Source organism: Prionailurus viverrinus, chromosome A1, assembly GCF_022837055.1.
Source record: "Prionailurus viverrinus isolate Anna chromosome A1, UM_Priviv_1.0, whole genome shotgun sequence".
Classification (NCBI taxonomy): Eukaryota; Metazoa; Chordata; class Mammalia; order Carnivora; family Felidae; genus Prionailurus; species Prionailurus viverrinus.
Genome location: NC_062561.1, coordinates 143,521,460 through 143,547,037, shown reverse-complemented (window position 1 = coordinate 143,547,037; position 25,578 = coordinate 143,521,460). Strand labels below are relative to the sequence as shown.

The 25,578-nt window shown below is 41.6% G+C and overlaps 1 protein-coding gene across 1 annotated transcript in view; it reads left to right on the top strand.

Moving 5' to 3' along the window:
• ARSB (arylsulfatase B) overlaps positions 1-25,578 on the top strand; it is a 170,395-nt gene that overhangs the window by 97,536 nt on the left and 47,281 nt on the right. Inside the window, exon 6 of the mRNA XM_047868110.1 lies at positions 8,650-8,720. Within this exon, the coding sequence (XP_047724066.1) occupies positions 8,650-8,720 (71 nt within the window). The remainder of the gene's footprint in view (positions 1-8,649; positions 8,721-25,578) is intronic.

Here is a 25,578-nt window from a genome sequence, read left to right as displayed (position 1 = left end):
ATCAAAGATACTTAACTGCATACCACATTATGTAAGTTTTTAAGAGAAGAGGGTGGAGGAAATGATTATCTCTTTTGTTAGTGGAGGCATTTGAAGTTAATAGAGATATTTGGTAATAGAGCCTTGAAAATAAGCTGAATGAATGGAAACGTAAGACATTCAAGGCGATAGTGAGGCCACGCCCACATCTTACTAAGGAGACAGTTTAGCATAGTGGTGAGAAGTTGGGAATTCAGGAGTTAATTTGCCTGAGTCTCAAACCCAATTCTATCACCTGTTCAAACCACATGATCTTGCAAATCATTTAGTTTCTCCGTGCCAAGGTTGTATCTATGTCCTAGTGTCAAGGATTAAATACAATAATACATGTAAAGCATCTAAAGTGATATGTGGCACATAATAAATGCTCTATTAATACTAGCTACCGTTATTCAAAGTAGCCTGGCCAAAACAAACTGCAACATAAAACTGCAACCAAACTCCAGTTTGGCTGTTACAGACATGGACGAAACATGCCCATTTCACTGGTTTAGAGATAGGTCTCTGTCATTAAGCGGTCAATATGAACAACATGCTACAGTTCTTTTTCTTCACAGAGTTCTTTGCCTACTTACTGCCATAATCATTAATGTAAGCTGGGGTGGGTAGTGAGCATTGCACAGCAAAGATCTTTGAACAGTCCTTTAGGTGCCTATCTTAAGAAGCTAATTAGAGAGCTCTGCTTTGTCCCTATCAGTCTGGAGCCCAAACATTTGCCATAGTAAAAACTTCCATTACCTTGCCATAATAAAATGAGGTCATTTACATGAACTTGTGTGATTATTGAAAACTCATTTCCTACAAACATCATCAGTCATTATTCAGAGATTTAAATTTCACAAATGGAATCAACAACCTAATGAAGATAGTGTTGCTTGTATAGCAAACTACACCATGTCCTTTAATCTGAAAAATAGAGAAAATCCCTAGATAACAGATGACATTATATCTTTTTTATATGCAGTTCATGATAAGTAGACTGTGCGACTTAGCTATTTTTGACACTGATACTTTTCTGAAACAAGAGTCTCACATGGGAGAGAATATGTTACACGTCTTAGAAACTGAAGTTATAGCTACACCAGTATATTTCATAAGGGGAATTCTTACCAGCAAGAAGAATGGTTGGGAATATAAATGTTCCACTGTTCCATATTATTCTTATATGCGTGTCTCAGGTTATAGTCTTGTATGCGTGGTTATATTCTTTCCATGTCCACAGAGTCACGATCCCATTCTGCAATAAAGGTGTTCTTGTTTTTAAGCTACCAGCTTATTTAACACATATTGTATCTCAAGTTTTATGTGTATGTTCTTTATGTAGGCTACCTCATTGAATTCTCAAAACAGTTCTGTAAGAAGGTACTTTTATCCACCCTCTGCTAGTGAATGGGAAAAAAAGGCTCTGGATTATAGAGCCTTGTGGACTTGAGATGAAGACCCTGAAAGGCTATGCCCTTACAGACTGTGCAGGACTGCATGTCAGAGAGTGAGGTCTTGAGAACTGGTCAGGAGGAAGACCACAAACTACTGAAGCAATTCACAGTCTACTTTCTAGTGCTTTGGTTGTGTGGAAATAAAACTTCCGAACAGTATAAGGTACAAAATTATCATGAAGTACTACAATATTTGTCACATTACCTATAAATACATAGATACATAAAGAAGATAGAAGCTAACACATGTTGTAATATAACAATAATCCATCCCCATAAGCATTTATGAGTTTGATGAAGCCACTATTTATGTATAAGATTGTGGTGATCACACATTTAATTTCACTGAAGACTGTGTCATGAACACACAAAACACTTTTTTTTCCATCTCACTTTGGTACACGTATCTCTGGGGAAGAAACTGCATCATATGCAAAACAATTGTGTTCAAGGTACTTATATCCCTATACAGGGGTGTTTTAAAGGGGCTGATGGTAGGGAGTTATCAGTGGGTTTCCTAAGGTACTTTCTGAGGACCTAGGATGTATTTTCAAGGGGAAGCCATTATCATTATACATGGGCTCATTACATAAGTGTCCTAGAAGCTAGTCACCCATCTTTTGCTCTATTGAAGAAAATCAAGAAGTTAGAACATATAATCACTTGTGACTTCCTGTAACAAGTCTCAAGATTAGTGATTCTCACCCTGAGCTGTGTGTTAGAATCAGCTGCATTTGTGACAAGGGTACCAAGATAGTTCACCTGGGAAAGAATAACCTTTTCAATAAATGGTACTGGGATAACTGGATATCCACATGTGAAAGGATGAAATTGGATCCCTACCTCACAGCATACACAAAAATTCACTTAAAATGGGTCAGAGACCTAAGTGTAAGAGCTAAAACTATAATGTTCTCAGAAGAAAATGTAGAAGTAAATCTCTGTGACCCTGGATTAAGCCCTGGTTTCATAGATAAAACACCAAAAGCAACAAAAGGAAAAATAGATAAGTTGGAACACATCAAAAATTTTGAACCTTTGTTCTGCAAATGATACTATCAAGAAAGCAAAAAACAAAAAACAAACAAACAAAAAAACCAAACAAAAAAACCCCCAGAGACTTGGAGAGAACATTAACAAATCATGTATCTGATAAGGGACTTGCATCCAGAATATATCCAGAATATATACAACCCAGCTACAAATTATAAAAAGACAAATAATCCAATTTAAAAATGAGCAAAGCGTCTGAATAGACATTTCTCCAAAGAAGCTATACAAATAGTCGATATCACATGAAAAGGAAAATGTAAATCAAAACCACAGTGAGATACCACTTCATACTAAGATGGCTATAATCAAAAAGACAGACATTAACAAGTGATACTGAGGATGTGGACAAATTGGAATGCTCATACCGGGCTGGTGAGAGTGTAAATGGCACAGCTGCTTTGGAAAACAGTTTGGCAGGTCTTTAAATGTTAAATATAGAACTACCATATGATCCAGCAAGTCCAGTCCTAGGTATATATGCAAGAGAAATGACAACAAGGGTCCATACAAAAACTTGTACATGAGCAGCCATAACAGGATTATTCATAATAGCCAAAAAGTGGACGAAATGTCCATCAACTGATGGGTGGATAAAGAAAACATGTTATATCCGTACAACGAAATATTATTCAGCCATTTAAAGGAGTGAAGTGCTTGATAAATGTTACAACATGGATGAACCTTGAAAACATTACACTTAGTTAAAGAAGCTAGTCACATAAGACCACATATTCTATGATCCCATTTCTATAAAATGTCTGGAATAGGCACATCTGAAGGAACGCTACAGATTAGTGATTGCCTAGGGCTTCTGCGAGGGTACATAATTTTTATTTAGTATGGGAAAAAAATAAAATTCGATTTTGTTTTATTGGATGTTATTTTATAATTCTGAATACTCTAAAAATATTTAACCGTACACTTTATTTTTTTTATGTTTATTTATTTTGAGAGAGAGAGAGAGAGCATGGGGAAGGACAGAGAGAGAGGAGAGAGAGAATGCCAAGCAGGCTCCGCCCTGTTAGCACAGAGCCTGTTGCAGGGCTCAAGCTCACAAACAGTGAGATCATGACCTGAGCTAAAATCAAGAGTGGGATGCTTAACCAACTGAGCCACCCAGGCACCCCCTAACTGAACACTTTAAATGGGTGAATTGTATGATTTGTAAATTATATTTTACTAAAGCTAATTTAAAACAAATTACTTTTATAAATCTGCATGCCCAGGCTGAAGCACATGGCAATGAGATCACGCTCTTTTGGTGGAACTCATGCATCAGTATGTTTTAAAGCTTCCCAGGTGATTGCATTGTGTAGCCAGGGTCAAGAACCATCGCTCTAGAATCAGGTCTAAACTAAATGAATTTCTAATTTAGGAAACGCTGAAGGAGTTCCAGTCCTGTGTAGCAGGGCTCCAAGGGACTTTCTCCAATCTCGCTACTCAAAGTGTGGTCCTCAGACCAGCAACAACCATACTACCCGGGAACCTGCTAGAAATGCAGATTCCTGGCCCCACCTGCTCAAATAAATCAGATCCACAGTTTAACAGGATCTCCTAGGGATCTGCATGTACATTAATGTTTGAATAGCTCTGTTCCAGAGCAGTGGTCGCAACCCAGTGCCTCTCGGTTGCACACTGGAATCAGCTAGGAGTTCAAAAAAGTACTGATGCCTGGGTTCTGCCCCACAGTGATCTTTCTGGTTACAAGATGTAGTCGGAGCATCTGGATGTGAAAGCTCCTCAGGTAATTCTTTATTTTTATTTATTTTTGAGAGAGAGAGAGAGAGACACAGGTAGAGCATGAGTTGGAGAGGGGCAGAGAGAGGGAGACACAGAATGAGAAGCAGCCCCAGGCTCTCAGCTGTCAGCACAGAGCCTGACATGGGGCTCAAACCCACGAACCACGAGTTCATGACCTGAGCGAAAGTCTGGCACTTTTCTGACTGAGCCACCCAGGTGCCCCGCTCCTCGGGTAATTCTAATGTGAGATAAAGTGAGAATAACTTCAGTTACAATACTGTTCGGAGGCATTTAATGGTGAAGAGAAGATATGATAGTTAAAGGTAAAATAAATACATAAATATGTGGAAAAACTGCAAAAAAAAGTAGAGGTTATTGGTGACAAAAATTTCCAGAGGCGCAGAGAAGAAAGGATGGCACTATGACGGCAGTGCAAGAGGTTTGCCCTAAAAATACACAGGAAGAGGAAGAGATAAAAAAAGAAAAGCCTAAGCATTTTTCTCTCCAGGTACAGGAGTGAGATCTTTTATATGATTATTAGAGACTACTCAACTTTAGATGATCAAGGATTTGTGAGCCTTTAAGAGTATTTTAAACTGCACTCAAAACAGGTGCCTGCTCATTGAACTTTCCTCTCTTTTAATCTGAAAAGAGAATGTCAGTTTATTAATCCAGTGGTAGAGATTTTTCTCCCAGTAACCAGAGCGCCGGAGTCCAGTTTCTTGGTTCTGGGGAAACCGAGTTCCTCCTGGGAGCTGAGCCGAGTCAGGGAGGTGTTTATTCTTCCTTCCAGGCATCGTCATTATTGGGCTACACCTCTATAGTGACCAGTAGTTCTCTGCCCTTTGCTGGTCACTTGAGAATCATGACTTTAAACTATTCCCTATGCAATACTATGGAGCTTGCAGGGCTGGTCTTTGAGATCCCCGTTTATCACCCGACTCCCCAACACCCCTCACCTGCCAGGTTCTCCTGTGTTCTCCGGAGGCTTGAGTCCCCTTCTCCCATCCAGCATCAGTGTGCTGTGCCCTGGTCTCCACTGCAGTGAGCCACACGGTTTCTGTGCCTTCCCGAGTGGATGTGTGTATGTGTATATGTGTGTGCATAATCACTTTCGTGAAACTGTACCGGTAACTTAGTGCAGCATAGCTGTTAAAGGAAACCCACAGTCCCTCCCTCTCTCCCTACCCCCTTGTTTCCTTCTCCCTCTTCTTCCTCCTCCCCCTCCACCCCCCCCACCCCCACCTTTTCTTCCTCCATCTTCTCTCCCTCCCTCCCCATCCTCCCCTCTCCTCCCCTCCTTCTCAGGCATTAAGACCCTGCACCCATTATTGAAACAAAGCCTTTAGTGTTGAGATTTGAGAACCCAGTGACTCTAAACCCATTATTGTGTTTTCTCCGTTTTGGTAAAAGCAATCCTGTTCTTAAATGTGCATGGGAATTCTCAGACTCCTGAGAGGGAATTACATCATCAATCGTTGTGATAACTACATTGTAAGTAGGTAGAATACAATCACATTCCAGAAGTTAACATGTTCAAATATTACATGTATGTCCTAGTTTGGATAGTTTTTCCTGTCTTTAAAATCCTGTAAAATATCTGAGTTTTCCCCCTTGTTATGCTTTTAGATGTGTTTGTGGGGCCTTAGAAATTTTTAGAAATTATATACTACTTTTAAAAAATCTTAAAAATGTCCCAATTATCATAATACATACTAGTTATAAAAATTAAAAGTTCTCATAACCTCACTCCACCCATCCATCCTCCCCCCCCAGTTAACAGTTTGGTGTATATTTTTTTTCATATTTCCATAATTACTTCCCATGTAGGTATGTATCTTTTTAAAAATCGACCTGGAGATATTTCTAAAATCCATCATTTCCCAAAAGGCTAGCCCCAGGGAATTAGTACATGAACTTGTCTGGGCTTTTAATTTATATTTTGAGGGGGAGTAACCCAAGATTTATGGTATTTTACTCAGTCCCTAAATGTACATTTGGTTTCTTTGGTTTATTTAATAAATTTCTTGGAGTGACTAAGGGTGTTTGATCACTGTTTTATTCACTGATCACATACTGTCTTCTTGCCTCATATCCGTAACCACATCCTTTTCAAAATATTCCAATGACTACATTTTAAAAAGTAGTATCATAACATGCTCAAGAGAATTGGTTGTTTTTTGTTTGGGTTTTGTTGTTGCTTTTGTTCCTATTTGCATCATGGTGATTCTGCCTGTGGAGATTTTTCCAGGACCTAATCCATCACCAGGATTACTCACAAACTCAGGTATTCCAAACGTCATCTCTTCTTTGTAGTTTCCTTATTTTGAAATATCTGTGACTCTTCTGAATAATGAAAAAAATATGAATGAGTAACATACAGAGAAACTTTTTTCTAAAAGTTATTAGAAAAATATCCTTTATTTAACTGTGCCTAATGCTTTGGGGTATTCCAGTGAACTTTGCTTTTAAAGACAAGTGGTTATGTACTAATATCTTGGCCCTGACGTTTTTGGATATTTTTTTGAATTGAATGAATTTTGTTTTGTTTTTAGGTAGTCCAGAAAAATTCTATCTTTATTTTTAAGTCACCTTAAAATTTTAACATGCAGATTTTACTTAGCTAACTGTAAATCTCATCAATAGTATTAACTTTTTCTGAATGATAAGACTTTATAAAATGCATCCATTCTGATTTCCCCTCCTGACTTACTTGCTATTATTATCATCCAGATTTTAACTCTATTTACTTTGAACCCACAAATTAGACATCATCATTATCATCATCATCATCATCATCATCATCATCATCCTGTTTAGATTTTCTCATGTTTACCATTTTCTTTGCTAATCGTGCTTACTTGCATTCAGAGTTTCTGGAATCAAACTCTAGTTCCTTTCATTTTGGACTGGTTGACAGTCTCCAGGACAATCAGATAGTTAGTTGCCTCAGGAAGAAAATGAGAAAAGTCCTGGGAAATAGCCCCCTCTCCCCAGTAACCCTGCCTCTGGTGCCTGCAGGACTAGAGACATCCCTGTGTATTTCCCTCTCAGTCTCTAATTGGTGTGTTTTATGGAGTAGGGAACAAGGAAATCTTAAAGAATACTAAAGTTAAAAGCACTCGCTTTGAAGAGCTGTCATTTATTCTGAGATCATATTCTTCCTACCTTTTTGGCTGTTAAAATAATCTTTATTTCATAAAATAATGCTGATGGTAGTTGAAGCTTGGGGTTTTCCTAATTAATTAAATTTTGCTAAAAAATATATATATTTTTTTTACTTGGCAAATACACAATTCTATCAGCCTTGAAATCCTAAGCCATTGCTGCTGATAGCTACCTGTGATTTTGGGGTGTGGCTATTGGCTGCCTGAAACTATGTCCTCTTGGTTACATCAGGGACCTTAATGATTATTCAGTTGTATACAAAGCCTACAGTGTTAACAAGTAGTACTTTGCAACCTTTTATTGGGTTCTCAAATAGTCCTCTCCCCACAGTTGAAATTGCATCTAACAACTTCTTACATAAGGCTGAGTACATACTAGCAAATGTCCTGGGTGCATCATGCACTCCCCACATACATCTGGTGGTGTTAATGCTCTCAATTTTTTGAGAACACCATTTTGAGAGTCACATCATCTACGATTTGACCAATAACTTTGTGCCTTCCTTACTTGTAACATAAGGGGTTGGTCTGTGATCCCCAAGTTTCTGTTCACCACTAATGTAGGTTGTGATAGTAGTATTGATGCTGCTATCCTGGCAGATGTTCTTTCCGCGTCTCCCTGTGAATGGTCAGCGTGAAACCTACACAGAACAACTTGGGTTCTCATTGCCCCTTTGTAAGGAATAGCCGCGTATAAATACAGCCACATCGTTCATTGCAAAGGGTCACAGGAGTCTTTAATTTTTTTTATCTTTTATTTTATTTTTGAGAGAGAGAGAGAGCAAGCAGGGGAGGTGCAGAGAGAGAGAGAGAGAGGGAGACACAGAATCCGAAGCAGGCTCCAGGCTCCCAGCTGTCAGCACGGAGCCCGATGCGGGCCTCGAACTCACGAACCGTGAGATCATGACCTGAGCCGAAGTTGGACGTTTAACTGACTGAGCCACCCAGGTGCCCCAAGGGTCACAGGACTCTTATTTTTTAATTGTCATAATACTTGACACTAAAAGTCTTATCAGATGTTCATCATTACTATCATGGAGACAAATGATGAATTGAAGACACACCAACTGCAGATTTTAGAGATCTCTGAATGCATGACAAAGTTGTTAATTGGCAGGTTTGTTATTTCCTGTAGTGCAAGAAAGGGAAATATTAAAAATCCTCATATTGATTTGGGAGAGGAAATTAATGTGTCCTAAAAAATTCTCTTCTAGTGAAGGAAGCCCATCCCCCAGAAAGGAGCTGCTGCATAATATCGACCCAAACTTTGTGGATATTTCACCGTGTGAGTACCTTGTTTATTGCTACTAAACTGAATCCCTTTGGCTCACGAACACAGTTTTACTGGCTGATGTGTCTCTAGCCTAACGTTCTCCTTTCCACTTGAGTTTGCTGACAGGGTAAACAGTTCTCCATAACACCTGCTGTACTGATCGCATCGTGGCTTCAGTGACCCAAGGGGTAAATTCTGTTCTTGGCTCTGCCTATTCATAGCTATGTGATCTTCCAGCCATTTCATCTCCCTGCCTCAGCTTTTCCAGAGGGTCCTAGAGGCTCCTGCTCACTGTGGGAGTCATGTTATTGTTGTTGCCTTCTTCTCACCTGAGAGTTCCAGAGCCTTCTTCCAGGAAACCCAAGGGCAAATAAGCTACCACATCATCCGATGGAGCTGGCCAGCTGCTACCCAGTACCTGCTGCATCACACAGGTGTGACTCACCCAGCAATCCTGGAAGTGATTTAGCTTGATTCTGGCTACTGCCTAGATTAAGGCATAGGTAGCCCCATTGATTCTGCAGGGAAGGAAGCCATTTGTGCTCTCTGATCACTACAGTTTGTAACAGTGCTGTGTAAATGCCATGCTAGTGGCCCTGAGGACCCGAGCCTAGTGAGTTTGGGCCTGGAAAGCCTTAACTCTTAGGCCCTTTGTCCAGCCTCCATCATAAAGCCTGGCGTCTTCAGAAAATAATGCTCCTCCGTTTCTTTCGTTCATTGTACATTCCCCTCCTTTCTAGGCATACTGCCACCCCCTTTATTCGTTCCTTCCTTCAGGCTCTCCTTACTTCTTTGTCCTCTCCAGTCTGTGTCACAGCCTGGCACAGGGTTTCCTTGCTTAGACAGCAACCCCACAGTAACTCTGTCCACGGGCATCCGCGGCCCCATTCTCCCACCTGCCACTCCTTGCCCTGCTAGACGCTTGCCTTTTCTAATGGAGGCAGATCGTCCTATTTTTGTCTTGAAAATGCTTTTCTCTGTGGCTGAAACACCTTACCCTGCCCTCCCACAGGTTCTCCTCATTCCTTAAAACTCAAAAGAAACATCCCATCTATGTGAACGCTCCTTGGAGCCCCAGAAAGTCCTTCCTCAGCATCCCTTTGTACGTATCTGTGTGTAAATCCTTCATCGAATTCTCTTATACTGTGCCTTCATTTCCCACTAAGCTGAGAGCTCGTGGAGGTCAAGCTCTGTGGCTGATTCATCTTTTCATCCTCATAAGTTAACATGAATACCCAGCACTGGGTAGGCCCTTGGTAATAATTACGTGATGACTAATGGAGGAGCGTTGGGATAGAAATAGGACCAGAGTAGAAGCATTAGACTTGGAAAGGAAAGGGCCTGAGGCGGTATGGAGAAATTGGAGTCACTTATGTCCCTGAGAGAGACAAGGGTACTTCTATGTCCATATGGTAACCACTAGCCATTTGTGGCCATTGAACATTTGAAATGTGGCTAATTGTGGATTGAGATGTGCTAAAGTATAAAATACACATCAGATTCTGAGGATTTAGTATAAAAAAATTGGAAATATATCATAAAATATATTTACTAGTTGAAATGGCAATATTTTGGATATGTTGAGTTAAGTACGTTATTATTAATTCCACCTCTTTCCTTTTCCTGTGGTTAATAGAGAATGTAGAATTACATATGAATTTGCATTATATTTCTGTTAGTCTACAAGGATTGTTCTAGAAGGTGCTAGGGAGTGATTTGATCAGCAGTGTGAGAGAAGCAGAGACTCCCGTGACTAGTTACTAAGAACCCAACATCCATGGTTTTTAACCTTTTCTCTGCCCCAGCACAGCAAAGGGGTGTGACACGTTATAGTCCATAACTGGCTCACAAGAGCAGTGATTCTTTTTTATTTATTTAAAAAAAATTTTTTTTAACGTTTATTTATTTTTGAGACAGAGAGAGACAGAGCATGAATGGGGGAGGGTCAGAGAGAGGGAGACACAGAATCTGAAACAGGCTCCAGGCTCTGAGCTGTCAGCACAGAGCCCGACGCGGGGCTCGAACTCACGGACCTCGAGATCATGACCTGAGCCGAAGTCGGCCGCTCAACTGACTGAGCCACCCGGGCGCCCCACGAGAGCAGTGATTCTTGACCAGTGAGATCAGAATCTCTCGCAAGAAGGGAAGAGAGGGGAGGCAGGAAGGGTTTTTAAGACTTGTAGGTAATTAAATGCACTGAGAAACCCAGTATGAAGACCAAGGATGTGCTGAGTATGCTGCACACATTGTAATAGTTGCCACTGTCCTTAACCAACTATGTTCCATCTACAGAAGAAAAGCCTTAAGCCCCCTCCACTCACCAAGCTGAATTTTTCTTAGCAGCAGAAATGGGGGCGTAGGTTGTATATTTCTGGGTAAGTCGGTTGTAATGCTGCCTGCTGCAGGTTCTTAGTACGTACAACCCGCTGTGGATCTGCTACCTCCCCTAAAGTGCCTCAGCTAAATCACAGCATGGCACAAGGTTTCTCCAGTGTAAAAGTTAAGAAGGCATGGAAATCAGAAGAGAGAATCATCTTAGTTTTGCCACCCATAGATTCTAGGGCCTTGAGCAAGTCCCTCCACTTTCCTGGACTCAGTTTCCCACATATTAAGTGATGGACTTACGAAGACCCTTTACTGCTGTCACAAAGTCAGGGACATTTTCTGGCCTTCTGCTGCTCCCACCCTCCCCCCCCTCCTTAAAGCTCCCTCCAGGCCTCCCTGTTGACCTGCCCTGCCAACTAGGAACTCCTGCCTGTCATGAGGGACATTGTCCGGTGCTGGCATCAACGTGGAACCACATTCACCGTTGGTCCACAGAAACGGGGTGCTCACTTCTGACTCTGCCTGCTGGTGGCCAAGTGCCACTCCTCCTCGTACATGGACAACACCATGGGCTTTTCTCCCCAGTTTTATATTCATTTCAATCTACCTTGCAGCAGACGTTGAAAAAAGGAGAGCTGTCTTTGGGGCCCTGCTCCTTTATGGGAGGATGAAACAAGCTCATTGCCTTTTCTATGCAACTAATTGGGGGGATTAAATCCATCTATAAGAAAATATGTATTTATAGGACAACCAAGTCTTCAAATTTACACATTCTTTTTTTCCAAAGTTTATTTATTTATTTTTGAGAGAGAGACAGCATGAGTGGGGGAGAGGCAGAGAGATAGAGAGAGACAGAGAGAGAGAGAGAGAGAGAGAGAGACAGAGAGAGAATCCCAAGCAGGATCCACACTGTCACCACAGAGCCCAGTGCGGGGCTCAAACTCACGAAACCATGAGATCATGACCTGAGCCCAAACCAAGAGTCGGACGCTTAACCGACTGAGCCACCCAGGCGCCCCAAATCCTATTTATAGGGTATATTTCATGACTATGTTCTAGAGGCTTTGTGGAATAAGATCATAGAGCAGCCGATCTAGAATTTATGTGAAAGGTTAACAATTGAGTCAATGTTATCACAGAACCATTTCTTTGGTTTCTAACCCCAGCACTTCCCAGATTGTTTGTCCTTCCTTATAGCACAAGAGGGTGGTGTTCTACCTCTCCTTCCCAAACGCCACTTAGTTCACCAGTCTCCTCACCTGTCAAGTGAACATTGAATTAAAATGTCTGAAGTTCCTTCCAGCTTCAACATTCTTCGGGTCTCTAAACAGGATCTCAAAGGGGCAAAACCCCTGACTCAGTCGGTCTCCTTTTCCACCCTGTGCTCATTGATAAGCAGCAACGTAGCCAAAGGCATGGTTGTAAAAGAGATGAATACAAGTGAAAATGGTAGAAACATTAGAAGCGCTGAAGTAATTTGTCGGCACCTGAGTGGCTCAGTCGGTTGAGCATCCAACTCTTGATTTTGGCTCCTCTGTCTTCCTCTGCCCCATCCCCCACTCATGCATGTGCTCTCTCGTCTCTAAAATAAAAAAACAAGGAAAGATGAGAAACAAAATCAGCGCTCGAGTAATTTGAATTATAGGATTTTGTTATTACCACATCCTGCCCACTTTTTTGATCCCTGTTGTAAAACATCACTGCATCAATTTACTTACTCATCTGCCTCTCCCCTTTAGTGGGTCTTGTTGGGGGTTGTGGACCAATATCCCCTCCTATGATGAATCAGAGAAACAGGCGTTAGACATTTCCCAGGGGAGCCCTGCCTTCTATGTAGTACCAGATCCCCTGAGAAGCTGGCCTGTTGGGGTTGAGCAGCCATACTCCCTCCCTCTTATTCTAAGGTGCCCCCAAGGCCCTTCCTACTGGTGGAGTTGGGGCACTTTTCATGGACACATACCCTTGGTACTTTTTGGGTTAGGTGTTAATAACAAAGATATTCCCAAAAGACTGGGACACAGACATAAACACATACTAGAGTTCATAGGATTTCTCATAGACCAGGAGATTCTGTGGTAAAGCATAAATAGTCTCAACGAACCACAGGTCACACTCATTAGGGTGGCTACTATCAAAAGAAAAAAAAAGGAAGGAAGAAAAATAACAAGTGTTGGTGAGGATGTGGAGAAATTCGAACACTTAGGCACTACTGGTGGGAATGTTGGGGATGTAAAATGCTGTTAAACACTTATGTACTGTTGGTGGGAATCTAAAATGGGAACACACAGTTGGTGGCATGAAAGGGTGAACAAAATGCAGGACACACATAAGCGGAATATCACTCAGCCTTAAAAAGGACAGAAATTCTGGCACATGCTACAACACGGATGAACCTTAAGAACATTTGTAGAATGAGCCAGTCACCAAAAGACAAATACCGCATGCTTCCACTTATATGAGGTACCTTACTGTCAAAATTATAGAGACAGAAAGTGGAGTGGTGGCTGCCAGGGGCTGGAGGAGGCGAGATGGGGCTTAGTGCCTAATGGGTGTAGTTTCAGTTTTGCAAGATGAAAAGAGTTGTGTGGTTGGGAGTGGGGTGATGGTGGCTCAACAACGTGAATGTCCTTAATGCCACTCAGCTGTCCATTTAAAAGTAGTTAAATGGTAAGTTTTATATATTTTTTAAAAATATATTTTTTAGTGTTTTTATTTATTTTTGAGAGAGAGAGAGCACACACAAGAGTGGGTTAGGGGCAGAGACAGAGGGGGACAGATGATCCGAAGCGGGCTCTGTGCTGACAGCAGCAAGCCCAACGTGGGGTTCGAGCTCATGAACCGTGAGATCGTGACCTGAGCCAAAGTCGGATGCCCCACTGACTGAGCCCCCCAGGCGCCCCCAGAGTTTATATATATATATATAATATATATATATATTTATATAATATATATATATATATATATATATTTTAACCACAATTAAAAATAAATAGAATGTAAAACAAACAAACAAAAGCATAGAAATTCATGAGGACAGGGTCTGTATCTTTTTCATTTACTGCCATATTCCCAGTGCATAGCATGGAATCTGCCATGATAGTGATTTCTCAATAAATACTTGTTAATGAGTGATCATAGATCAACAGGCTAAAGTCATTGTCTTACTGTCGTTTAGCATTTCCTGAACCTAAAAGTACCTCCAGATGGCAATTCACACCCGCCTTTTCATGCCTGAACTTGCATCCTACATTTTGTTCCTAAATAAAAATAGTTTAATTACCGTTAAGAAGTGGCTTGTGACCATTATAACATGATCATATACAGACGTCTGAAGCTACTTATCCAGTTTATAAATGTTCACCCTCACCCTTCCCCTGCATTGAAAATATCAGCCAGAAGAGAGATGATGTGGGATTTTCCCTGCCTTTCTTCAGTCCTTTCCCCAGACCTCCTTGCTAGACAAATACATATATTAATAAAGTCCCTGCCTCTGTGTGCAGCTCAGCCTGACTTCCCCTCTGAGTCCAGGGAGCTGCCTCTCCTGCTGTTCTCTTTGTGTTCCCTTTCTGGCAAGTTCCCTGTCATTGTTTCATTGACCACTGTCCTCTCAGTGCCCCAAATTTGGCTCTGCTTTTATCTCTACCTCGCCCCCCACCCCAGGGCCAGTATCGGACGTGTGGGCTGTATTCGCTTTCCTGTGTGCTTTGAGGAAACATTTTATTCATCTTTACAGGCTTTGTTCTAAGGTAACTTTGGACAGACCTGTGTTGGTCTCTATCCAGATAGTACCTTTTTATCCTCCCTCCTTCCTTTCTAGGAATAGATCCTAAGGATTACTTATTTCCCATCTTTAAAATATTTCTTTCTAGCAGGCTGACCAAGACTCAGGGTCCTTCTCAAGCAGTCAGGGTAGTCAGTGGGGGAAACCTGTGTGAGCTTGAGGGACAGGGATGATGCTGTTTAAGCTGACTTACGGAAAGCCCGGAAACATCCACAGTGCTAGGGAGCAGCCATGATTCCAAGTCAGGGCCTGAGCTCCTGCAGGTGCGAGCCCAGCTCTACGTGCTTGTGAGGAGCTCCACACTCCCTTAGGTTCCAGCCATAGTGCCCCAGACCACGAGGGGAAATAATTCAAAGGCATTCATTTGCCTGAGAGAGAATATATACACCCATCCTACAGGCACCAGGCTTGACATGGGCTGTTCTGAAGTTAATGAGCCCACCCCGTCTGAGACCACCAGCTCACCTGGGAAGTCAGACGTGGCTTCCCGCGCATCCTTAGAATTCTCACCTACATCTGGTCGTGCAGTGTATACCTATATACCTGACAGACGTGCACACGCATAAAGCCCTCAGATTCTTCTGGTAGAAGCTTGATTGTAGATGAAGGGCACTGACAGATGTTAGCGTTTTCCACACCACCAAAGGCCAAGTCTTCAAAGTGATTCCATACAGCTTTATTACTATTTCGTTTAAAAGGCCTCCTTTCTTTAAAGGTTATAATGAGATGTTATTTCTGCTCTTGATTACAGAGTGCAAGAACAGTCTTTCCCTCCCTCCCTCTCACACACTCATTTTCTGTGGTAAAATTGGCAAATCTATACTTGAGTTCTAAGAGTTGTCCAGGTTTGCCTGCCTCGAGCTGCTCCCCATGTCCTCCTTGGAGCAACCTTCAGTCCCTTTCTGAGATTATTTATTTAGCAGGTGTGACGAGCTAGGTACTGATGTACACACTGAAGGTCAGTTAGACTTTAAGTTTTGTTAGAAGCTGGTCTGGGAGAGGCCGTGGACACAGCTTCCGACTTCCCTGGTTGACGGCTGTCGGTGGTCTCCCACTGCCCACAGCCACGCGCAGACTCCTCAGCCTGCGGGCTGCAACCTCCATCATTCAGCTGACGTGACCCCTCAGGACCGTTGCCCTGTCTGCCTTCAGCCACTGTCGTCTTCCTGTGTTTTTCTGATGCTCCTCTAGGGACTAGTTCACATCCCTTCTCCTCCATGAAACTCTGTCTGACCCCTCCACACCTGAGTCCCTCGAGCTTCTCTGGAGCACCCTAGGACACTGAGCTCTCGCTCCCTCATCCCAGTTATTTGTGTGTGTGTCTTTTCCCCAATCAGAGCCGTGAGTTCCAAGGAGGACAAGATTTCACCTATAGCTCTCTCAGTCCGTTTTGTTGTGGAGATTTGTACACACTGAAACAATGCGTGCTAAGAAATTAACCAGTGAAGTTGATTATCACTCATTCATTTAAATAGAATAAATCTAGCAAGAGCAATAATATCATATGTTATTATCAAAGCAGTTTCATTCTTCCTGGTGTATTTGCGAAGTGGCAATCCAGAAGCAACCTTCTGCCTTTCAGGCTGAAATGTGATACTGAGCAGAGGAAGAAAAGTTAGGTGGGCTGCATGAGGCCCACCACCTCTCCCTTAGGAGAGTGTTCATCATTGCATAGGATACCAGAAATTAGAAGGCATTCAGTTCGCCCACCCTCTTTATAACTAGGAAGGAGACGCTGAGTCATTGGTCACACAGAGCGGATAAGTAACAGACCTGAAATGCACAGCGTTCCAGGTTCAGGCCTCACGCGACAGTCACGTCCTACTAATTTCAGGAGTCTCTTTGTTTTCTGTTTTGCACGGGATTTGGGGCAAAAGGATGCCCAGATCTGTGTTACAGTCATCTTACTCAAATAACAGCATGTCAGTGGAACATTACACACACAAGTGTGGCTAGAAAAATGGACACAACCGTGACACTAGTCTTGCACTTTCATGTACAACCAGCCTGTGTGCATGACACCAGCTTCTGTTTGTAAAGCTAGTTATGTAAGTGCTGCAGGGCCTTGTAGTAATTACACTGCAGGACGGTGGTGGGATGAGAGAGAGGGGTGTAGGGACAGGTGTGTAGCCTACTGGAACACACAGAGGTCCGAGGTGTCCAGAAGTCTGGGTTAGAATTCCAGCTTTGACTTAGTTCCCATAAGCCTGTGGATAAGTTCGTTGAGTTTCCCATTTCATCGCCTCTAAATTGAGGACAATTAAATCTGTGTCCTATAAATATGTCTTGAAAACAGTTAATAGCAATTATATTCTGGCTGCTGGGATTGGGAGGGGGCATATGTGTACTTTTTTTAGATGTATTTCTCCAGTTTCAAATTCTAGTAATGAGCACATATAACTTCCATAATCAGGAATAAAGCCATAAAGATTTACTTTTCTAAACCAGTCAGGAGGGTTCTTGTGAGACTGTCCTATCTGGAAAGCTGCTGGGTCTTCAGTGAGTGGGAATTGGGGCCACACCAGTGTCCGTGACCCCCATGCCCACCTGTACCATGGCGGGGAAGCTGGTATGTGACCCTTCTCCACCACCACCAGCCGCGAGCCCCTGACTGCCTCTGCTGGGATGCTTTCTGTCTGCTGAATACAGGAGCACATTTTGCAGCTTGACACAAAGTTGGCAAAATTTTGTGTCTTCTCTACACGCTACTATTTGTCTGTAGGGACTCATCAGATTTTCCTTGGTGTGGGTTGGTATATGCCCTCAGTCGCAGAGCCTAAACTCAGATGTCTTTGCTCCTTTTTAATTTTCAAAGACTTTTCTTCTGCCTCCTTCACTTTGGGGAGCATTAAAATGTGTTTGGATGCTGAAGGCAGTCCCACAAGCCTTGTATCCCATCCACCCCACTTCACACAGTGCATCTCAAGTAACATACATCAAACCTTTGCTGTTAACACTTGGTGCTGGCGTCCTGGCTTTCATCCTGAGAAAATAAATAAACCACACCAAACCCACAGCCCTTTAAAAACACTAATTAATCCTCACCACAGGCCTGGGCTACACAGCAATGGCAAATCCCACTGCCCCAATTTTATGTTTGGAGAAATCAGAGTAAGCAACTTTTTTTAAGGGTTCCCAGGGCTGGATAACAGAAGCTGACTTGAAGGGTTAGGGCTGGCCCTGCCTCCTGGGGAAGGGCATTGGCCAGGGCCAGCTGCCTCGCTGAATTCCCTCCTGCACAACACCATGTGGTTACTTGCCCAGAACTCTATTTACACATCAGCCTTTATTTTTTCCCCCGGGGTTACAATGATGCCAAATCCTCTCATTTCCAACTGACCACTTATTTATTTGCTTACTTTTCTTTAATTCTGGTAGCGCCTAGAAATTTTACTTACGGCTTCCAAGAGTAGCTGGATCAAAAGGGTTGATCAAAGGGCTAGGCTGATCTTGACACCCCACACAAAATAGACGACCCTTCACATAGTCCTTTTCAGATACGGCAGCTCTGCCCCCCACCCTCCACACTGAAACCTACTCAGTACCCAGGTCTGTTCAAGATTTGAGGATGTCCGGGGGCACTTGGGTGGCTCCCTTTGTTAAGTATCCGGCTTCGGCTCAGGTCATGATCTCACGGTGCATGAGTTCGAGCCCCGTGTCGGGCTCTGTGCTGACAGCTCAAAGCCCGGAGCCTGCTTTGGATTCTGTCTCTCTCTGTCTCTCTCCCTCTCCCTCTCTCTCTTTCTGCCCCTCCCCCTCTGGCACTTTCTCTCACTCTCTCTCTGTCTCAAAAATGAATAAGTATAAAATAGTTTTTTTAAATAAACACTAAAAATATATACTTTTTTAAAATTTGAGGACACCCTCTTTTCTCTCCCCGTCTAGACCTGACATCTTCCTACCTAACTTCCCTAATCTTACAATCTGTAAGGTAAATGTATATGCCTTTCTTCAAACCATGAAAGTTTGGAAAACCAAAACCTCACTAAATTTTGTGGGACATATCCAATGGACTTAAAGTGTAGTAAGTCCCTTTTCTAAATATTTACTAATCTGGTCTCTTTTTCATCTTTTGGTTAATATTCTCATGAGACATCTTTGTCAACCTTTTTACTTTCAATCTCTCTGAATTTTAAGTGTTTTAAGTATGTTCTTTTCTAAGGAGCATGCACCTATTTTCTTTTCTTTAATCCAGTCTAACAAACTTCAGCCCTGTATGAGTATATGAGAGTTTCAGGGCCTTTAGGGTGCTTTTGTATAAGCCTGAAATAAAACTTTTAAAAACATTTCTGGGAAGAAAGCTGAGTACCTGGTCTCCCTTAAGTAATCCATAATGTGAGATGTTGGTCATCAGGCATTTATAGACTGAGCCTGTTACCTCTGGCAGCAAAAACCTGGGGAAAGAATACATGGCCCCTGCTTCTGAAGAGCCTTAGGATGAGAGGAAAAACTGTATGCCCAGGAAATGATATTAACACAGTAGTAAAACAAAGTAGCAACAAATGATAAGTGATGTAAATTGAATACATAAGCACTCAGGAGAAAAAAAGAAATGATGAGAGGCATTTGGGGGTGATTAGGATAGATTTCCTCAAAAAGTATAGTTTAAGATTTCCCGTTATTTTAATAGCTTTGGTTTTATCTTTCTTAATTTAAATGTGAATGAAGGAAAATAATATTTAACACTGTATTAATTTTCTGTCGCTGCTGAAACAAGTTACCATAAACTCAGGGACTTAACGCCGCACACATTCACGTTACAGTCCTGTAGGTTCAAAGTCTGACATGGATCTCACGGGACAAAAATCCAGGGTGTTGGCAGGGCCGCATTCCTTCCTGGGGGATTCAAGGGAGAATCCATGTCCTTGCCTTTTCCAGCCTGGAGCGGCTGCCCACATTGTTTGGCCCATGCCTCCTTCCTCCGTCTTCAAAGCCAGCAATGGAGGGCTGAGTCCTTCTCGTAGCCTTGCTTCTGTTATCATGCCTCCTCTGACCTCTTCCACTTTTAATCTTTTAAATTTTTTTAAAGTTTACTTCTTTATTTAGAGCAAGTGGAGAGGGGCAGAGGAAGAGAGAGAGAGAGAGAGAGAGAGAGAGAGAGAGAGAGAGAGAGAGAATCCCAAGCAGGCTCCACACTGGCAGCACGGGGCTCCATGCGGGGCTCAAACCTACAAACCATGAGATCACGACCTGAGCCAAAATCAAGAGTTGGATGCTTAGCTGACCGAGCCACCCAGGTGCCCCATAATAGTTCTATTTTTAATTTTTTGAGGACCTTTCATGCTATTTTCCATAGTGGCTATGCCAATTCACATTACCAACAGGGCACAAGGGTTCCCTTTTCTCCACAGTGTCACCAACACTCTTTTCTTTTTGATCCTCTGCCTATTTTTTCATTGGATTTTTTTCTCTTGAGTGGTATGTGTTCCTTTTGGGTATTAACTCCTTATCAGATATATGGTTTGCAAATATTTTCTCCCATTCTATAGGTCTGTTGATTTTGTTTTCTTTTGCTGTACATAAGCTTTTTAGTATGATGTAGTTTCACTAGACTATTTTTGCCTTTGTGGCTTGTGTTTTGGTGTCATATCCAAAAAATCAATGCCAAGAAGTTTTTTGCCATTTCGAGTTGGGTTTTGTGTATGGTATAAGATAAGGGTACAATTTCATCTTTTGCATGCGGGTATTCAGTTTTTCCAACACCATTTGTTGAAGAGACTGTCCTTTCCCCCATGTGTGTTCTTGGGTTTATTTCTGGGCTTTTTGTTCCGTTGGCCATATGTCTGCTTTTATACTCGTAATTATTTACTTCCTTTGTTTTTTTCCTGCTCTTTTTCTAAGTTGAAATTCAAACTTTATGAACATTTTTCCAGAGCAAAGTGGTCTTTTTTTTTTAACTTAGATATTTTTTAATATTATTTTTTTGAGAGAGAGAGAGAAAGAGACAGAGCATGAGCAGGGGAGGGGCAAAGAGAGAGGGAGACACAGAATCCGAAGCAGGCTCCAGGCTCTGAGCTGTCACCACAGAGCCCGACGTGGGGCTTGAACCCATGAACCGTGAGATCATGACTTGAGCCGAAGTCAGACACTCCACCGACTGAACCACCCAGGAGCCCCATCACAGTAGTCTTTTTTTTAAAGTGTGTGATGGTAGTTTTTAAAATTTGCCTGAAAGCCCATTTTATCTGATTTAAATCTAGGAATACCAGCTCTCTTTTTCATCTTTTGGTTAATATTCTCATGATACATCTTTGTCAACCTTTTTACTTTCAATCTCTCTGAATTTTAAGTGTTTTAAGTATGTTCTTTTCTAAGGAGCATGCACCTATTTTCTTTTCTTTAATCCAGTCTAACAAACTTCAGCCCTGTTTGAGTATATGAGAGTTTCAGTTACTCTACTTTCTTACCAACACTTAACATTGGCAGTCTTTTTAATTTTAGCCATGCTATCAGGTATGCAGTGATATGTCATTGTGGTTTTATTTTGTATTTGTTAAATCCTTGAAAACCATTGCTGCTTATATTTTGTCCACTTTTCTAGGCGTTGATGATAGAAAGGTAAACGCAGCCCTTACCACTTGCTAAGTAGCATTCCTCACCTTGTAATTTTCAAAGTTAATTTTTTAACATATACCTAAGGCATTTGAAGAGTTTTTCTTTTAAAAATAAACTTATAGGGGTGCCTGGGTGGCTCAGTCGATTAAGTATCCAACTCTTGATCTCAGCTCAGGTCATGATCTCATGGTTGGTAATTTCAAGCCCTGCATTGGGCTACATTCTGGCAGTATGGAGCCTGCTTGGGATTCTCTCTCTCCCTCTCTCTCTGCCCTTCGTCCCTCCGCCCACCCCTCTCTCTCTAAATAAATAAATAAACATAAACAAACTTATATAGTTTGTTTTGCTGTTTTTGGAAGGAAGGTCTGTTGAGATTTCTTGTTCACCATACTGCCAGAAATGAGTGTTTACTATGTGGTATAAGTTAGAGAACTAAATTTTTTTAATTTAGTTAATCCCTATTTTCACCATCATGTATTAAATTACTCGTTCTTGCTCACTGTCTTAGTCTTAGTTCACAAAAAGTAAAGCATGAGACAAAGACTTGAATTTAGTTGGTTTACTTGGGAAATAATCCCAGGGTGCAGGAGTGAAGAAAAGATTTAACTGTATATAAATTACATTTAGGCTTCAGTACTTTACTTCCTTTTACTATAACTAATTTCATCTTGAGATACAAATTTTTACTTTGATTCTTTTTTGTTTGTTTGTTTCGTACATCTTTGAGTTATCTTCTTTTCATGGAAATTTCATGAGTAATATCCTTTCTGAAGCCTTGCATATTTGAGAATATGGCTTTCTGTTATTATTGCCCATAATGACGACTTTGTTGGGTAAATATTCGCGTGGTCATTTTTTTTTTCCTTCAAAATTCTGTAGACATTGCTCCTGGTCTCTGACATCTATTGTTGCAGACAAGTAATCTCCGTATAGCCTGATACTTACTTTGGAGGTATCCAGTTTTTCTTTTCTTGACTAGGTAATTATAGTGTTCTGTCTTTGGCATTGATAGTTAGAAAATAGATATAGATACAGATATCTAGATATCTATATGTCACCAGTATTTTGGATTTTATTTCATCAGTTTTTCTTGGTAGAGAGTGAGCACTGCACAATTCAAGATTTTTCATTCCAGGAAAGATTTAATCTGACAGATGTTGGGATTTTTATCTCTGTTAAATTTACTCCTGTCTTTTGGGCAGTAGCACCACTTACATGTATGTTAGATATCCTTTGTCCTTCATACGTTTCTTCTTAATCATTTTTATATCTTTGCCATCTTCCCCCCACATTTCAGGATGAGTTCCCCTTCACTGATCTTTATTTTTATTTATTTATTTATTTATTTATTTATTTATTTATTTATTTATTTTTACAGATCTCATTCTGTGTCCCTTTAATGCTTCCAGTGATATGGCAAATATTTTCCTCACTGCCTTTCTATAGGCTTTCCAGCTCTTTTCATTAAGAAAAAGTCAGTTTTATCATTGTATCTCTTGCCTCTTTTGTAGATTTAATATTTCATTGATTGTATTAAGTACATGAAGTTGAGGTCGACAGTTGATTCTTTTTCTTCAGTAAATAGTTCTTAAGTATGCAGTCCCTATACCTCTACAGTGATATGTTCATCTCCTTTTATGTTGTGAAATATTTTCATATTTAGGTGTATTTTATTATGTTCCATGCCCATAATATTTTATTACTGAGTGTAAATTAGGTGGGTTTTGCTAATAATTGCCTATATTAATTATTTGTGTTCCACCTTTCATGCCATCAGAATCATTTCAAATATAAAAGCAGGAGGACTCCTTTAGAAAAGATATATAGAACCAGTTCAGTGACCTAATGGCCAGTGGATAAGGAAGAGTGGTCCAATGCAGTGGGCTCTCCTCATAAGGGAAAATAGTGTCTAGATGGTTTCTTTGTATCTGACGGAGCCATTGATCGGGAGCCAATTTTATGGTCCTTTTGCAGTCAGCTGGATTCTGTTCCAGGTATGCAAGTGACTATGGCCATTTCCTGTCCTGGTGCTTTTGTACCTTGTGTTAGGATGGATCCTCCTGCGTGCAGCCTTTTTGTCTAGTGTGCTAGAGATGCTCTTGGACTTCCTGGCGTGGGTGACTCCTAATCTTTTATTTATTTATTTATTTATTTATTTATTTATTTATTTATTTATTTTAATATTAGAAGAGAAAGCACATGCATGAGGGGCAGAGGGAGAGAGAGAGAATCTTAAGCAGGCTCCATGCTCAATATGGGGCCCGATGCAGGACTGGATCCCACAGACCTGGGATCATGACCTGAGCCGAAATCAAGAGTCAGATGCTCAACTGACTGAGCCACCCAGGTGCCTGGGGTGACTCCTAATCCTCTTGACGCGCAGTAGTCAAAGAGGTTCTCGCCCCAAGGCTTCCTTTCTGTTCTGTCCTGCCCTGATTTCCAAATTATGAATGTTTGTGAAAGTCTGTTAGCAGATCTCTTATTTATTTCTTGGCGCCCATACTATTTTCTCAGGAAAGGAGTTTTTAGTCAGCTCTAGCTTCTCCCTTTAAAATGTCAGGGGTGTTCCATACCTGTGCTTATTAGTTGCCCTCTCACCTAAATAGGCAGTTTTAAAGAGGTTAAATACATGATACAGTAAAGGAGTTGAGAGCAATCACATGGAGAGATATAGAGAAGAAACTAATGTTGACAATGCACTGTATTCTAGCCACTGTCTAAGCAAACTCCCACCACTGACACTTAGCCCCTGCCTGCATTACTTTCTTTAGAGCACATATCACCATCTGTCATAATTATATTCTAAATATTTGTTTATCATCTTCCACTCCCATTAAAATAGAAGCTCCACAAGGGCAGACACTTTTGTCTTTTGTATTCATTACTGTACCCAAGTATCTAGAACATGGCATGACAAAAAGCAGTTGTTGAGTGTATGTCCTGTTTTTTTTGTGGTTTTTTTTTTTTTTGGATGTTTATTTATTTTTGAGAGATTTAGCAGGAGAGGGGCTGAGAGAGGAGGGGACAGAGGATCTGAGGCAGGCTCTGTGCTGTCAGCAGAGAGCCCAACACAGGACTTGAACTCACAAAACATGAGATCATAACCTGAGCCGAAGTCAGATCCTCAACCAACTGAGCCACCCAGGCACCCCAAATATATGTCCTTTATTTAAAGGAAAATGGGGGGTGCCTGGGTGGCTCAGTCGGTTGAGTGTCTGACTTTGGCTAAAGTCATGAGTTTGAACCCCACATCAGGCTCTGTGCTGACAGCTTGGAGCCTGGAGCCTGCTTCAGATTCTGTGTCTCCTCTCTCTGCCTCTCCCCTGCTTCTCTCTCTCTCTCTCTCTCTCTCTCTCTCTCTCTCAAAAATAAACATTAAAAAAACTAAAGGAAAATGAAAAAAATAAAAGACTCGGGAAGGCCTTTACCAGATATTTTTTTAATATTTATTTATTTTGAGAGAGAGAGAGTGTGCATGCACATGTGGGAGGGGCAGAGAGAAGAGAGAGAGAATCCCCGGCAGGTTCTGCACTGTCAGCACAGAGCCCAACAAGGGGCTCAATCCCATGAGGTCATGACGTGAGTCAAGGCCAAGAGTCAGCCACTTATCAGACTGAGCCACCCAGGGGCCCTAACACATCTTTTCGAAAGAGATCAGACAGATGTCAGAGGTACTTAATTTGTTTGTTTTCTCATTCTAGCACTTTATTGGAAATTGGCTATGTACATAAATGAAATCAGACCAAAGTAAAAGCATTACTTCCACACAATATTCTGATGTCTGTGCTGTTACATAATTTAATAAGTCCCAAGATGTTGCTGATTTTGGTCAAAAGCTTGAGCAGTCCAGAAATCTCTCTCTATAAATATAGATCATAGCATCTAAACAACCATCATTGTTTCAAGTTAGTTCCAAAACCCCCTGGAACATCTCTTAAAATCTGTAGCTTAGATTGGCTGCAGTGCTGGTGGGAGGGAATGAAGGGTGTGCACTTTATACCACAGAGCTGATATAGCAGGTACTGGGGTGGGGGGACAGAGCTCCTCAAGTGTGGGGCACACAAGGGGGTGAGGGCTGGAGATCGTGAAAGCTGGCCAGGGAACTCAGCCACCATGTGTTTTCCCACATTGCTCAACTATCAAAGCGATGAGACTCCAATGCAGAAAGAAGCCCATCACCCCAGGTCCCTTGCGTGGCCAAGAAATGGC